The sequence below is a fragment of the Drosophila persimilis genome, unplaced genomic scaffold (genome assembly GCF_003286085.1).
Source record: "Drosophila persimilis strain 14011-0111.01,24,50 unplaced genomic scaffold, DperRS2 tig00000520-arrow-pilon, whole genome shotgun sequence".
Lineage (NCBI taxonomy): Eukaryota > Metazoa > Arthropoda > Insecta > Diptera > Drosophilidae > Drosophila > Drosophila persimilis.
Genome location: NW_020825317.1, coordinates 1,840,378 through 1,857,501, shown reverse-complemented (window position 1 = coordinate 1,857,501; position 17,124 = coordinate 1,840,378). Strand labels below are relative to the sequence as shown.

At 41.7% G+C, this 17,124-nt stretch overlaps 1 protein-coding gene across 3 annotated transcripts in view; it reads right to left on the bottom strand.

Annotated features, from left to right (window-relative positions):
• The window catches only part of LOC6602686, a 62,274-nt gene that overhangs the window by 30,498 nt on the left and 14,652 nt on the right, over positions 1-17,124 (bottom strand). Inside the window, exons 1-2 of one of the 3 annotated variants that reach the window (XM_026990236.1) lie at positions 2,617-2,893; positions 2,365-2,526 (exon numbers count right to left, since the gene is read on the bottom strand). The exons of the other annotated variants lie outside the window; for them this stretch is intronic. Coding sequence (XP_026846037.1) covers positions 2,365-2,526; positions 2,617-2,728 — 274 coding nt within the window. The 5' untranslated portion in view covers positions 2,729-2,893. Of the gene's footprint in view, positions 1-2,364; positions 2,527-2,616; positions 2,894-17,124 lie in introns of those variants that run through there. 3 annotated transcript variants of the gene reach the window in all.

Genomic DNA, 17,124 nt, shown 5'->3' with positions numbered 1-17,124 from the left:
AGCGCCTAGACCTCAGAGACAATCCAGACTCCTGTGATATGACACTGAATCAGGTTTGTTTCCAAAATATTGTCACGCCCCTTTCCGTTCCCACAAAGAACGAACATCTGTGGGATCCACAATTTTGACGATCCCTTCAGTGTGCGTGTCGTGGCGGAAGAAAGCGAATTCAAACGATTGGTGTTGGTGTGAGAATAGAAACACAGAAACAGATGTAAACAGAAATCGAATATATTAAAAATATTCGAACGGTTCGACCGATGCCTATAAAATCTTCGTTTGGCAAAAATCAATTGGTTTTTTGGCGAACTGCGCTACCAAACGACACATAAAATATAATGTGTAAATTTCATAAATCATAAGCTCACATGTACATACATATGTACATATGTATGTATACTGGCTGAGCACCGGGTATAAAGTAGAGCAGCGGCAAAGGCCGCGGCTCACAATGTTTTCTGTTTTTTGCGTTTGGTTGTTTTTCTTCTGTCGCGACTGCCGCGTAATCTTATCGCCTTGGACAAACCTGGCAACTGGCGAAAACTGGCGTTAACGAAACCAAACATAGCGCTTGGGAGAACTTGAATCACCAGCGACAACTGGGCGCCGCCTCTTTGGTAATTGACGCGCTCCATTTCTAGATCTGCGTGCGTTATATATCGATACGAAATGTTTATTGCATGTTATCACAGCGGCGAAATTTGATCAAAAATCATTTTTAAAGCAGTTCGTTAATGCAGACGATACGCGAGCAGGCATGGCAGCCAATGTCTATCCAATCAGGCTGTCATCAGATGGAGGCAATTACTTTAGCATTTATTCTACAAATATATGTATGTATCTGCAAGTGTATCTGACAATAGTGCAAGGAGAGAAACAGATCGCTACAATTTAAATTGCCACAACAGGGGGCCTCCACAGGGGGCCTCAACATGAGGCCGCGACGGTTCCCACTTAACTTGATCTTATTTAGCCGAACCTCCTTAATTACCATAATCTTTTTATCAGCATGTATTACTAGATAAGAAGCCTTTATGGGCTGGTACCTTGCTTAAGGTCCCTCTCTAATCCGCTCACGTCCGATCGACTCTATGGCCTCTCTGATATATGTATAAGCACATGTTTTGGTATATACATACATACATACATACATATGTATGTACACTCCCAGACACTTGAATACGACACACTGAAAATGAACACTCAAGGCCCAAATATTTCCGGTACAATGCAAAGAAAACGGTGAACTTGAATTTCCATCAAACCTTTATTAAATTTATCATAAATTTCAAATAAAAAAAAATAAGAGCAAATTTCATTATAGGAGATGAAGAAAGAAAATGTAAAAAAAATGCGACACTTGAATACGACACTAACATTGTAAAATATTTTGTATTGGCTGTGGTCGAAAACTTAGAATACTTTGAAGTCCTTTGGCAATATTCATATGGCGTGGAGTAGAGACTGCCGCTACACAGAATTTTCAAAGGAAAGAAATTGAATTTCGACGGTTCATAAGAGTTTCTTTTGTATATTTCTGAGGAATCAAGGAAGCAAAGGAAGTGGGGGGTAAAGAGGAATTACAATAGGATCGTTTTCACGGCAGTTTGAGCGCTATTATGCTTCGGTGAGCAATATCCTAGTACGGCGTGGACCAGTTTTTATCAAGCCGAGTTTACCAGGTACAAAGCTGGAATTTTTTTAATAATTACAGTACCTTAAGGACAGTCCTCAATTCGAATTTTTAATTGATTCTGAGTCGATTCAGAACCGATCGCATAGAAGTCTCGGAAATAGCCGTTTTGGTTCGGTTTTGAATGTTTTTACATAATTTGAACCCTTCTTTATGAAATCACACAAAGCACACCCAGCCCAAATTTATTTTTATCGTTAGGACACTCCAATTGATTTTTGAGAGTTTTTCGATGTCCGCTGGCGACCACAGCCACTAAAAAATATTTTTCAATGTGGGTGTCGTATTCAAGTGTTATTTCAGATACATTTTTTTCCTTAATCTACTTTAATGAATATTGCTATTAATTTTTTGGAAATTTATGCTAAATGGAACACAGATTTGGTGAAAATTCAAGTTCCCCGTTTTCTTTGGCTTGTGCCGGGTATATTTGTGCCTTACGTGCAGCTGTACATAGCTCTTGCTGATGAAGAATATAAGTATTTATTTACATCAGTTACATCAGTGGTCGGCTGGAAAAACGTTATTGTATTAGTGCCGACCAGTGGTTTACTGGATGTACGAGATAGGTCCCCGCGAGATAGGCCCGTGCCGACCACTGATGTATGTATGTATGTATGTACATACATATGTATTTACCAATGATACCTCTCTTGATTTCGCTTCCTTACCGAAGTTGCTTTTGTAATGGTGCTGGTAGGGCTGTATACTTGTGTTGCCTGTGTTGTTGTTGTTATTGTTGTTATTGTTGTTGTTGTTGCTGTTGTTACTGGTGCTGTTGTAATGCTGACCGTAGTGATTATTGCTGGTATTGTTAGTACTACCTCCTCTACCTGCTCCACCTCCACCAACGCCGCCTCCTCCTCCTCCTCCTCTTCCTCCGCCGCCCCCACCAGCAACAGCAACAGCACCAGCAACAGCACCGCCAGTGCTATTGCTGCCACCATGGTGCTGATGATGGCTCAGATTGTGCATCTTGGAGGGAATCCGGTAGCCCGACTCGTAGTGTTTATACTGATTGTAGGTGAAGCGCATTGTGGGGGGATAGCTTTACTGGTCGCTCTCTTGCAGTTATCTTAGAACGTTCTGCATTTGCTGCCTCTCCTGCTCTCCTGCTCTACTGCACTGATGCTTCTCGTTCTCTTTTTTGGATATGTGCTCTTAGTGTACTCTATAATTATGTGCGTAGGCATAGATTGGTCTTTTTTTGGTAATAATTATTGGCACGTTTTGTTCTTGTTCTAGTTGCTAATTAGCTAGCTAATTTAGTTTGTTGATTAGTTTTTTATTTGGCATTTCATTTTCTTTTCTTTGTACATTTCTTGTTCGTGTTTTTATTCTTGATGTTTCTGATAAATGCGTTACAATAAATACATTTGCAGTCGGATTTTGTTGTGGTTGCTTTGTTGTTGTTGTCGGCCAGCTTTGAGTCAACAAACAATAAAAAATTAAGAAAATAGACGACGGGGAAAATCAATCAAAATCAATTCGCACGCGAATTGTTCGGGAAAACGCACACGAATCGCCACCAAGTCGCCCGCGAAAGCGAAAGACGCTTTTAAATACCGCGCATGAAACGGAGACCCGAAGTCGCCTGCGATCGGATCGCGGCTTGAAACGCCCAACAACAAAGTTTACATTTATTTTGAGTTATATGTTTTGTTTCGTAAATTCGCTTTAGCGTTATTTATCTATTTATTTACGGCCTTTTTGTTTTTTTACAGGCGTCCGATGCCGATTGTGTATTTCCCTTTGCGTGCGTTTTTTATCGCGACCAAGCCGAACCGAAGCCAAAGTCCAGGGCAGGCAGAGCAGCACCAACAATTAAGAAGGCAAATGGAAAGGGAAACGGGAAACGGGAGGAGTTCGATGATCATCGCCTTAAGTGCACTCTATCTCTCTCTCTCTCTCTCGCTCTCTCGCTCTGTCTCTCTGTCCGTCTGTCCGTCTGTCCGTTTGTCCGTCTGTATCTCTGTTTGTTCCGAAACTTGTTTCCCTCTCGGAGGAGGAGGGGGCCCACCTTGAAATGTTTCCTCCTTGCGCTTGGGCGCTTCCTAGTTGCTCCTCAATTAACAGTTACACCGCAGCAGACTAAATCGTAGAGCTAGAACGGGTTTCTCTTCCCTTTTACTTTTCTGCACCCAAGAGGAAGAGAGAGGCAGCTCTTTCGAGCGGAAAAAGGGCAAGGTCGGAGTGGACGCGTCGGAGCCGCTCCACCCTCTTTCCATTTATTTTTTCGTGTGTGTTTCGCTGCGAAGGTGCAACAGCATCTACACATAGGTACGTACGTACTACGTCTTGGCCTAATCGATGCACCTTGCGGTGCCCCTCCTCAGCCACGACTCGTTGACACAGATAATGCTGCCAGCACTGCCCCGTTTTTTGTATTTATTTATTTATTTATTTTTTTTTTTTTGACAATCAAATGCCAAGCAAGTTCTTGGCTTGATTAAATGCTAATTGAAAATGTACGGGTGCACGGTGCCTTTATCAGTCAAGCAGTCTTGCATACATATGTATGTACATATGTACATATACACACATGCATATGCAATAGAACACATGCATATGCATGTATGTGTGAACATGTATGTATAAACCTTTGTATATTAAGTGCCGTTGGCTTTGTGAAATATCTTGATCTTGTTTCATTGACCCACATTGAAATCATAATAAACTCGCCCGAAATGAGCAGAATTAGACGGCTCTCAGCTGATCCGATGGACGGACCAGAGATGTGTTCATTACACCTCGAGGCTTTCATTTTGTTCAGTAAGGGAATACTATCGTAAGACTCGACTCATATTGAGCGGCGGATTCAAATGGACAAGAACTCGCTCTGCATTGAAGCTTCTCCTCTTGCAATTGCTCCTCCAATATTGTAGGTTCAACCTAAAAGCGGTGGATGGACACTGCAGATCGCAGATAGAACTAATTTGTTGGGGCTTTAACACAAATCGAATATTCCTCCATGTGTTAGTAGAATATTTGGTAAATTCAGCTCACATCGACACATTTTGTTCCTCTCCCTTGAAGTCAATTTATGGTTTTTATTCCATGTTAAACCTCATTGTTCGCTCCCCAGAAATCATTTATTCAGAAATTCTTTTATACGTCTTTAAAGTAGAAAAATGTATAGGTAAAGAGAGAGAGAGAGACAGAGAGAGATAGAGAGATAAGTCTCCATTATAATAATGATAGATTAGTATTTTCTCCGATTTGTATTTTTCATAAGGGGGTTATGTTGATTTGTGTGTGGCTGGCTGGCTATTGAAATTTCTTATCAACACTTGTTTTTTGTACAGAAAATCAATATGGAAACAATTCAAATATCTCTGATGAAGGCAGGAGAACAAACTGCGAAATCTGAATGTATTGGAAAGGACTTTGTTGTGGGACTGCCGCTCTGATTCGAATTTAGTCTGGTTCGATCAGGTTTTGTGGGGCCGGGGACTGCGACTGGGCCTAGTGGGCCGCTTCCTCTCTGGATCTGTCCCGCTCTGGCAAAGGTGATTAGATAAACGCGCGACTTCGCTGAGAGACCTTTGTCTCTACCACAGACACGATCGGCACTCCTTTGGAGGGACTCAAATTGAAACGGACTTCCCTTTTCTTTCCGCGATTGGGCCGATTGAACACTACCTTGAGCTAGACAAAGCAAAAACAATGCAGCACTGCATATATATGTATATGTATATATATATATAAATGTATATATATATATATATATATATATATATGTATATATATATATATATATTTATATATATATTTACATTGTAATACATATGTAGACGTAGAAAGTTATGTGCAAATTCCAGGGAAACACTAGGCACGCACAAAAAAAATACGGAAAAAAAGTTATAGTATATTCGCCTGAAAACGCAAAATATTTCAGCTGACACCGAGACTGTGCTTGAACCGATACCGAAACCGACCCCAAAACCGATACCGAAACCGAAACCAAATCGCGAGTCAAGCTGTGGCACGATGTGGACACTTACGCTGAGATCGATGAACTAAATCCCGAAAGAACGACAGACTGTAATGATGCCTGGCCGCGCCTGATATGGCCTGGCCAGATGCTGCCCCCTCAGGCAGAGAGATAGTGAGAAACCCAGAGAGAGAGAGAGACAGAGAGAACACTCGAAGCCCAGAGCATGGAGAAGTGAGAGCGAATCGGAGGCGGCTGCGACAAGTGTACGCGTGGCTGACAAAAACTATGACGACAACGGGTTTAATTGATATCTATGTGTGTGTATATTTTTGTGAGAAGAGCCCTCGCTTCGTGCCTGTGTGTGTGTGTATTGTTGTGGTTCGGCACTGATTGCAGCCGCGAATTGATAAAGCAGCGCCCAGCGGGAGAGCGCGCGACTGAGAGCACTGGAAGAGAATCAATATGCACATCTTCGGGAGCTGCGGTCGCGGCTGCCGTAGCGGTTGCTACTGCCGAGCAGTTGCTGTTGCTGTTGCTGTTGCTGTTGCTGTTGCTGTTGCGGCTGCGCTATGCCTTTCCCCCAGCCCAACCATCCGCACACGAATTCGATGTGTAGCTGTTAATTAACAGCGGAGCGGCCAGCACACGCTTGAGTGTGCGCGCTCGATGATGACGATACGCACAATTGCGCCGCCGATGTTAGCGAGCTGGAAGAGCGCGGTCAATCCCAGACAGACAGTCAGGGTCAGACAGAAAGGAATGTCTACACACCACACACTTGGAGCAGCCGTAACCGTACATGTGTACGTCAAGCGATGTTTACGTCTGCTTGGGAGCACAGCAATACATATGTTGGCAGGTGTGACCAGATATCACTGGCGCTGATAAGCTCATATCCAAGCAGATATTCCATGTACATACATATGTACATATGTATGTATGTATGTATGTTCAATGTATTGAAGAAGGTGAATCCAATATACCGTATTTGCCTAAAAGTGTATTTTCTTCAAATTTGATCACACCACACTCACACGGAAGAGGTGTGGTGTGGTGTGGCGTGGGGTGGCGTGGGGTGGCGTGGGGTGGGGGGTGGTCACATGTAGGCCTCAGCTGAGAGCTCAGATCCCAGCTGAGCGATTGCGATCCCACTGGCTCTTCCGATCGCGCTCTCTATCGCTGTCTCCCGCTCTCTCACACACGCACGAGCCCGAGCATTCACGAAGATCACTAACGTCGGCTTCCAGTAGCGCGCCAGCAATAACAACAGCTATAATAGTGTTAATTTCTCCTTGGTTGCCGATAGCTGGCACAGTGGATGAGTCCATTGAATTACAAAATATATACATATACATATATACAAATGCATGTACACTCGTACATACGTACACACGTATCTACGTTCTACATATGTCTACGTATATTTTTGTACTTAACTAAATCAAAGTAAATATGTTTTTTTCTTAGCATAATGGTCTACAGCACACATGTAAATCGTATCCAACCTCGGCATCTTTGGGGCACAGCAGATGGGAGCAGCGGAGGAGCAGCGGGGGAGCAGAGCAAAGAGAGCACAAAACTGTGTGTTATCACAAAAGAGGAGGAGCAGCAGCAGAAGCAGCAGCAGAAAGAACAACAACAGCTGATAAGTCTTTTCTTTAGCATTGAAAATTGTGAAGAGGGCAATGGTGCCGCTTTGGGGGATCGGGGGGGTAGGTAGCGTGTAGCTCTCGTGCGTCCACATTCGAAAAATACACTACAAGAAGCTTCATGCGGTGAGGCAGCGGTGACGCCCATCCTTTTCTGCTGTTGGCAGCACTGGACAGACATTTGTCTTTTCTCTCTGCTGATGACAAGAGCCGCTCAAGAAGCTGCTGACGCACATCTGATGCACGCAGTTCTCTAAACGGAAGCCAAGGACTAGGAATGAGGACCTTCAATAAGCTTATTAAGCACAACATTCCAAAATGTACTGTACTGTATTGTACTGCACTTAGTACTTATTCTACAAAAGGTCACAGTAGCTAAGGAAAAGTTAGACGACCAATAGATCTACTATGGCACGTTTGTGCGCGGGCATTCCCGCCCATGATTATTAATAGAAGCTTTCCTCAAAGTCTCTCTACCATATTGAAGTATATATCTAACAAAAACGAGGGGGAACGTTGGGAGTTGCTGCGGACACCGCAACTCTAGAGTTATACCCGATACTAAGTCAGTATGGCTCTCCTCCGGCAGACGCCGCTAATATTTAACGACACGACAAAGAGTGCGTGCGAGAGAGACAGAAAATCAGTCTGAGCGTGACGTCGGGCGCTGCGTAGCCACTGCAAATTGATTTGTTCCTTTTGGCTATAAAAATGATCTGATCTGATCCAGATTCAGCAATCTAATAGATATGGTCATTATCTATGATTCTGCGTTTTTAGTTTTCTCAAATCTGCAATATTGTGGATGCAACAGATTTTCGTCCTTTGTGGGGGCGGATGGGGGTGGGGCGAAATTCTGAGATATACGTTTTATAGTGACATCTTAAAAGAGTGTGTGTACCAAATTTGGTTACTCTAGCCTTAATAGTCTCTGAGATTTGTGGTTGCCTCAGATTTTCGTCCTTTGCGGGGGCGGAAGGGGGTGTGGCGAAATTTGGACATGAAACGGTCAAGGTTCGATATCACAGGAGTGTGGATACCAAATTTGGTTGCTCTGGCTTTTATAGGTTCTGAGATCCTTGAACTCATATTTTGCAATTGGCAAAACCGACCATGAAACCTGTGTGTTAGAGTGAGACAGAGCGAGAAAGAGTGAAATTGTTTTCGTGATTCTGGCTATAATAATTATACGATCTGGTTCAGATTTTGCACTCTAGAAGATATAGTCATCTTCTACGATTCTGCGTTTTTAGTTTTCTCGTATCGTCGAAATTGTGGATGCCACAGATTTTCGCCCTTTGTGGGGGCGGAAGTGGGCGGGGCAAAGTTTTGAAATATTTTTGGAGCAGTGACATATCACAGAAGTCTGGATCCAAAACATCGTTGTTCTAACTCTTATAGTCTTTGAGCATTAGGCGCTGAAGGGGACGGACAGACGGACAGACGGACGGACGGACAGACAGACAGGGCTCAATCGACTCGGCTATTGATGCTGATCAAGAATATATATACTTTATAGGGTCGGAAACGATTCCTTCTGGACGTTACACACATCCACTTTTACCACAAATCTAATATACCCCAATACTCATTTTGAGTATCGGGTATAAAAATCCCAGAAAATTGGCCCTTTTACACTTGTAACAGTGTGACAGTTATAGACAGACGGTGCGAAAATTTTTAATTTTATTGGATTGTTATTTGTTATTAGTTTGCAGGACACAAATTTAGCTTTGGTCCACAACCAAAAATTAATTTTTTGTTCTGCAGTTTGTTTAATATTACCGAAAAAAACGCTACAGGGTTGATTTAAAAAATAAATAAAATAAAAACACTAGCATACATTTCTGTATGAATTTGATTTTGCGATAGCAAAAAATAAAAACGAGCAGGAGCGTTGCGAGCATTATTATACCCGATATTATACCCGAAACTAGTTCAGTATGGCTCCCATCCGCCAGAGGGCGCACACTGCACGATGATAATGTGTGTGAGGGAGAGACGGAAAATGGGTTAGCGAATGGACGTACACTACTGGCCAAAACAATAAGTACACGCTTATGAGCTCTCTTTCACGTCTTATAAAACTTTTCTAATAAACATAATTAACATATCAAGTTTACTTTTAGTTTTCATTATATGTATATGTATATATGTATGTATTTTATGTATATATGTATTTTATGATCGATAAACCTAAAAAACATAAACAAGGGTTGGCCAAAATAATGGGTACATCAATTCTACAAAGCAACAAACTAAAAGCGTATCAACATTTTTCCACTTTTTATACCCGATACTCAAAATGAGTATTGGGGTATATTAGATTTGTGGTAAAAGTGGATGTGTGTAACGTCCAGAAGGAATCGTTTCCGACCCTATAAAGTATATATATTCTTGATCAGCATCAATAGCCGAGTCGATTGAGCCCTGTCTGTCTGTCCGTCCGTCCGTCTGTCCGTCTGTCCGTCTGTCCGTCCCCTTCAGCGCCTAATGCTCAAAGACTATAAGAGCTAGAGCAACGATGTTTTGGATCCAGACTTATGTAATATGTCACTGCTCCAAAAATATTTCAAAACTTTGCCCCGCCCACTTCCGCCCCCACAAAGGGCGAAAATCTGTGGCATCCACAATTTTAAAGATACGAGAAAACTAAAAACGCAGAATCGTAGAGAATGACCATATCTTTTAGACTGCAGAATCTGAATTCGATCGTTTTATTATTATAGCCAGCATCAAGAAAACAATTTCATTTTTTCTCGCCCTGTCTCTCTCTAACACACAGGTAGCATAGGCGGCTTTGCTTAGAGTAAAACATTAGCGCCTAGATCTCAGAGACTATAAAAGCTAGAGCAGCCAAATTTGGTATCCACACTCCTAATATATCGGACCGAGACGAGTTTGTTTCAAAATTTCGCCACACCCCCTTCCGCCCCCGCAAAGGATGCAAATCTGGGGATATTCACAAATCTCAGAGACTATTAAAGCTAGAGTAACCAAATCTGGTATCCGCACTTCTGTTAGATCTCACTATAAAACCTTTATCTCAAAATTTCGCCCCACACCCTTCCGCCCCCACAAAGGACGAAAATCTGTTGCATCCACAATATTGCAGATTTGAGAAAACTAAAAACGCAGAATCATAGATAACGACCATATCTATCAGATTGCTGAATCTGGATCAGATCAGATCATTTTTATAGCCAAAGGAACAAATCAATTTGCAGTGGCTACGCAGCGCCCGACGTCACGCTCAGACTGATTTTCTGTCTCTCTCGCACGCACTCTTTGTCGTGTCGTTAAATATTAGCGGCGTCTGCCGGAGGAGAGCCATACTGACTTAGTATCGGGTATAACCGTAGAGTTGCGGTGTCCGCAGCAACTCACAACGTTCCACCTCGTTTCTTATTATTTATAATCTTATACATACTAGTATCTTGTATAGCCACACTTATTTTGGATGATTTCGGTCATTCTTCTTGGCATACTAGCAATAAGTTTGCGGCAAGTCTCCACTATAATCTCAAGACACGCTTTTTGCACAAATTCTCCACAATTCTTTTTCTTTTCGAAAAGTATTTTTACCAATTCGACGTTTCAAGTCACCCCAAAGGTTTTCAAATGGGTTTAAGTCAGGAGACTGACTTAGCCAAGCCATAACGTTTAGATATTTTTTCTGTAAACCAAGCCTTCACCACCTTTGAGGTGTGCTTTGGGTCATTTTCCTGTAGAAAGAACCATCTCAAGGGCATGTTTTCCTCAGCTTAAGGTTGTATAATGTCTGTCAATATGTTTTTGTACCCGAATTGGATCACATGATGAGTTATGCGATGTACCGGCTCAACGCCATGCCAAGAAAAATAGCCTCAGATACCTATACATCGGCCTCCGTTCTTAGCCATTTTCTTTGTGTACCGGAAGTCGAAGTCTTTGCCTTTGGGTCCTTGTATACATCTTCTGGAGTCATTACACAATAGATCACAAAGATCTATTTTTTTCGTCTCTCAAAAATATTTTGTTCCACTTTTAAGACCCAGACCATGCCAAATGATTTTCAACGATTTTTTGCCTCATCTTTAAATTTTTTACTCGGAGTAAGGCAACTTTTCGGACTATACGTCCTGTTAGGTCTATATATTGAAGTCTCCGACGAACCATCAGACCAGATTTTTCTTTCCCAATTTGAGCGTATTTGGCCTTGGAAGACATGAACTGATCCTTTTTTGCAAGACTGATGATGCGGGTGTCCGTGGTTTGTAAGGATTTCATCTTCCATCCTCGACTTTCAGTAAGCACTTTAGATTTTAAATATGAAAGAACTTAATAAAAACCAACAAGCCTCCGACCAAATCCTCATCAAATCCTTTAAAATTTATAAATAATTTGGCCAGACCAAAAATGCCTATCCAGCAAAAATTGAAGCATAGAATTTTATAGATGTAGATATGGTCATTCTCTATGATTCTGGGTGATATTTTTAAAGATTTTCTCGCATCTTAAAAATTGTGAATGCCATTGTGGGTTGGCTGATCTAGTTTAAATAGTCGAACAGATAGACATGGCTTTATTGACTCGGCTTTTGATGCTGATTACGAATATATATACTTTATGGGGTCGGCCACGCTTCTTTCTGAGTGTTACACACATTCAGTTTCGCCACAGATCTAATAGTGGTAGTGCTTTCCCCATCTAACTTAAGTATCCTACATCTGCTTTGTTGAACTTTGCAATTGTGAAAAGCTGATGAATGCATTTATAAATCGGACCCAAACCCTTTGTAGCTTCAGCTTACCGTCTGAGGAGTGTTGGGCTTTCGAATGCAAAATTGGTAATTTTTTGCGGTATTTTTTTTTCAAAAATTATACTTGAAAAAGTCAATTAAAATTAATTCTTTTGTTTTTAAATTTTATTTGTATAGGTACAATAATGAGGCGCCGTTTAAGGTATCGATTTTAAAATGTAAAATGTTAATGGATAAGAGGTAAAGGTGCAGCCGTTTGACCAAACCTCCTAAAATGGTATTTTGTACCGTTCGGTATTTCTTGCCCAGTGTCGTAACCCGATATAATTTTTTGTTTTACAAAAACTACCAAAATTGTGAATTTTTTAACAGTATTCATCGTTGAAATGGTATTTTTGGCGCATATACCTGATGGAGATAAAACTCTTTGCCGCAGCAAAGGCTAACAGAAGTCAGATATTTTCGTTTCGTTTCGTATGACTGTTCAGAAAATCTCAAAGTAATTGATCCCCTACTGCTAGCTACCGCCTAATCTCGACTTAAATTTGTTAAGTCAAGAAACTCACGAATTTTTGGCAAATCGTTGGCTGTGCACACGTACATACATACCCACAAAATCTGTGCTTCTTGACGCAACGCACGCTGAATACCCTACAGAGAATTGTTCTCCTGTGAAGTCATGTGCGAAATATTTGATGTATTTTCACATGCATACGTATGTACATTCGCCCAGTATATTAGCATCTAAGGGATATACGAAATTGACGAAATGACTTTTTTCTGTTGTGGGCAATCGTCTTCGAGAAGTGTCACAACCTCTAGTGAATTCTGAAGTAATGGGTGTATGCTTCGACAGCGCCGTCGAAAAACCAACACAAGCAAGCAGACCTCAAATGCACGAGAAGACGAGAAGACGAGAAGACGTGTGCACCAATACCAACAAATCGCAGTCGTCGGCTGCCTCATGTACACAGCGTGAGAGCGCGGTGGCTTTCCGAGCTCTCTCGTGGCTTTCAAAAAAGTTTCAGAGAGCCAACTTTCGAGCCGACAAAGTGTAGGGGCGTTGGTAAACTTACTGCTATATTGTCTTTGGCTACAGTTAACTTCAAAAACTAACTTTAAGTAAATTAACAAATATGTTATCGGAACAGAACTATATCGAAAAGAGTTTTAATTGTTGTATAGTGATGGGGGTAAGGCGGTAATGGCCATTTTAAACACTTTTTTAAACAGTTTTTAGAAACCAGGCGAAACACACGGAATACCCTGTGCTCAGTTTCTAAATACCTACATATGTGTGTATTTGTGGAGCTGCGGTCAGTATAAAAACACTGAACATTGAGCTGCTTTCAAATGAAATGCTTTGAATTTTGAAATACAGTTACAGACAAAATTGATTGTAAATCGTTCAATAAATACTAAATACTGAAAGTTGTTGGATGCCGTGTTATTGCTCTTTGCACGAGGATGAGTCTTCTCAGATGTTTAGCACCTTGAATAACCCCCTTCACGGTCCATACTCTCCATACTCCGAATGCCGACTGGTGGGGATTTGAGGTTGCTCGGAGTATTACCCAACGACCCAACGGTCAGCTTCGGTAGATGCCTTTTGAGTGTGACTCTTCTTGTATTCTGCCATATTCTGACTGATAATATAATTATGCGCAACCGTAGAGTTCCTTCCCATTTTTGCTTACTTTCTTTCCTCTATAAGCTTTAGCCCCCGTTCATTTTACAATATTTCTGGGTAACGATTCACTTCAAAAATCTTAGGGAGAATAAAGCGCAAGAGCAACTACAGTAGAGTCCGGTTGTAACGTCCCGTCACATCGACGAAAATTCAATGGCTTGGTTGAATGGTCCCCGTGCAAACTTACATATATGACAGGGCCTCCGCTCAGTACGTCTCCGCTTATTGCGACGTGCCGAAAAAATAAATACAGCGAAATAATGCCAACAAATTTAAGCATCTAACGACTCTGTTAGAAACGTAGTATGTATTATCAGTGATCGGCACCGATTTCAAATGAAGAACTGGATGAATATGTACATATGTATGTACATACATATGTTCTTATTGATACATTAGATTAGATGGCGGACAGGACGGCGACGACAACGTCGAAGTTCAAAATGAAGATGTGTCAGCACCTAGGGTTTTAGAGGCATTTAAGGCTGCCGAAACTCTGAATAGATTTGTCCATTCAAATTTTTCAATTTGAAATAATGCTGTGCGCGGCTGTTTTTATATTGTTACTGCTAAGCAATCAAAAATTACTGATTATTTAGAATAAAAAGAAAAACCACATATGTATAGAAATTAATCCTGTTATATTATGAATTATGCTTATGAATATGCATTATATGTATACGACTTATTGTGAAAAATCCATGTTATTGATTTAAATTTTTTGTTTGATTTAAGAATTAATTAGTTTTATTTTTAAACCTATTACAAACGTGGCTTGTGGTTGGAGCGCCTTCCGGGTATAACGACGTAAGATCGTCTGTCCATTGAGTGTCGGTTTACCCGAATTCTACTGTATTTTCTTTCAAGCGAGTAAGAAATAACAAATGTTAGTGGTTTTCTATATAAAAAAAAAATAAAATAAAATAAAATAAAATAAATTACAACTAGCAGGTTCTACAAACTATAGCTTGGTCCCGCCAGTCTTGGGTCTTGAGTCTTGAGTCTTGAGCACAGGATTATTTTCTATGGTTGTGCCGCACGAGAGGTTGGGTTCTCTGTCCTCGAAGAAGGTTTTCGGTAATTGCATTCGGGGCATCCACCCACTCCATCCCCAGATAATCAGGTACGCAGTTGTACTCGTAGCAGTTATTTACTACTACTACTACTACTGAAATTACACATCCTATTAAATGCCCACTGAATCTCTCTCCCCTTCTCACCTTGCCCGCACCCTGCCCGCACCCTGCCCGCACCTTATCCGCCCCTTTGCGCGCCGATGAAGTTTGTTTTCCCTACTTTTTCGTTTGTTGCAAGTTGCAATCTCAGAAAATGGAAAAATTCCAAAACAAATGAAACATCGTATAAATAATTATAGAAGCCAATTGTTCCTGCAGGTCAAGCGACTACTATATGTACAAGTTGTTGTTGCTCCAGTTTTTGTTGGTGCTCGGACTGCGAGTGGTGCAGATGCAGGGCGCAGGGTGCAGGGCGCAGGGCGCAGTGTGCAGGGCGCAGTGTGCAGGGCGCAGTGTGCAGGGCGCAGTGGGGAAAAGAAGGAACACAAAAGTACAATAAACCGTATTAATAAGTGCAGGTTGTAACCTTGAACCTTGAAAATGCTCAGTAAATGGTTTTCGTGTTGCTGCTGCTGCTCTTTGGGCCGATCGACGCTAAGGTCGCCGCGCCACGCACTGGGGCCGAGAAGTAGGGTATAATATAATACATTCCCTGGTACAACAGCAGCAGCAGCAGCAGCAACAACAACCATCGACACAAAAAAAAAAAAAAAAAAACAATAATAATAATATTAATACTCGTACATGAGATGCAATCATCATCATCATCATTGGAATTGGATTTGGAATCGGCATTGGGAGGGGCAGGACGGGGAGGGGAGGGGAGGGGTTGGGTTGGGAGTGTTCTGTCAACGAACAAAATGTTATAAATTATACATCGCTACTAAATGACAAATGTGCGAGGCAGAAGTAAAATGTTAAGTATTATTAATTAAATTTAGTCGCCAGTAAAAAGTAAAAATGGTCAGCGAATTGAGGAAAACTTTCTCGCGGTCTTGTGGTGTGCGCTTGGGTTTCCAGCGTTTCCTGCCGGTACTGCCAGTACTGCCGGTACAGGACGGACTGTGGCTGAAAGGATGAATGTGGTTTTGGGGAATCTGCGCCTGGCCTGATCTAATTTGTCTTGCTTCGATCTGTTTCGATTTGTTTCGATTTGTTTCGATTGGCACCCCAATTAGTATACCCACCAGAATTGCCAAATGATTTGCCTTGAAATGACGAAATGTGCGTCTCACTCCAACGGGATTCGCGAATCACACCGAAATTCCAGAACGAGAACGAGAACGAGAACGGGAACGAGCGAACAGCCCTTTACCTTTAGGGGGAGGGGGAGGGGAGGGGGGAGGGGGAGGGGAGTACCCATATCAGAGGCTGTATATTATGTGAGGCAGACACATACATATGTATGTACATACGTGTGTACATACTCGTACGGATCTCAACATCTTAATCATGTTAAATGGTTAATCACGATTTTATACGATTTATTTCGTATCGATTAACGCGACGATTCTCCGTCTTCGTCCGTCTCCGCCTCCGCCTCCGTCTTCGTCTCCGTCTCCGTCTCCTTCTTCATCTCTTGTTCTCCCTTTCCATTTCCCTCTCATTCGGTCTTCTTTTTCTCACTGTCTATCGTCTGCTTTGAACTGGGCTTTCGACTCGGGACGCGACAATAAAACGCTAACAACAATATTAAACAAAACAAAGTCCTAATGAAACCAGTAAGGAAGCTATCTCCGCCGCTTCGAACTTTTCATACCCTGTAAATCGACGACTACTAAGCCGGGCTCGAGCACGAACACGGCCAAACCAGAATTTTCAACGATTTCTCGCATAAAACTGAATTTCACCATTGTACAAGAGTAGTGTTTCCGTAAATGGTCTCGGTTGCACTCTCGTCCGCTAATGGGCATCCGTCCAGCGCGTACAAAATATATCTTCATCATCCGACTCTGATAAAACGTTACTTTGCCTCGAAAGAAACTCAACTACATCGAAATCAGTCCCCAACGAAGTACCATCCGGCCGGCATTTCTCGCCCACCGAACCCGCCTAAGGATCTGACGTACTTTACTGACGTTACAATGCGAAATTTCTGTGGTAATAAAAATTAAAACAAAAAAAAAACACAAAAAGATAAGTCAGTCGAGATTGGGCTTATTCTCTGGGATTTTTACGCGGAAGAACTTCCATTGAGAATCATCTTTCTTATAAGAGATATTCATAAGGGAAATATGGTACTAAAAATACCAACAAAAAATAAAATAAAAAACCAAAAGAATACCTCCTGCTGATTGTAATATTGGTTATTCAAAGTTCATAAACTACATCGCACGTC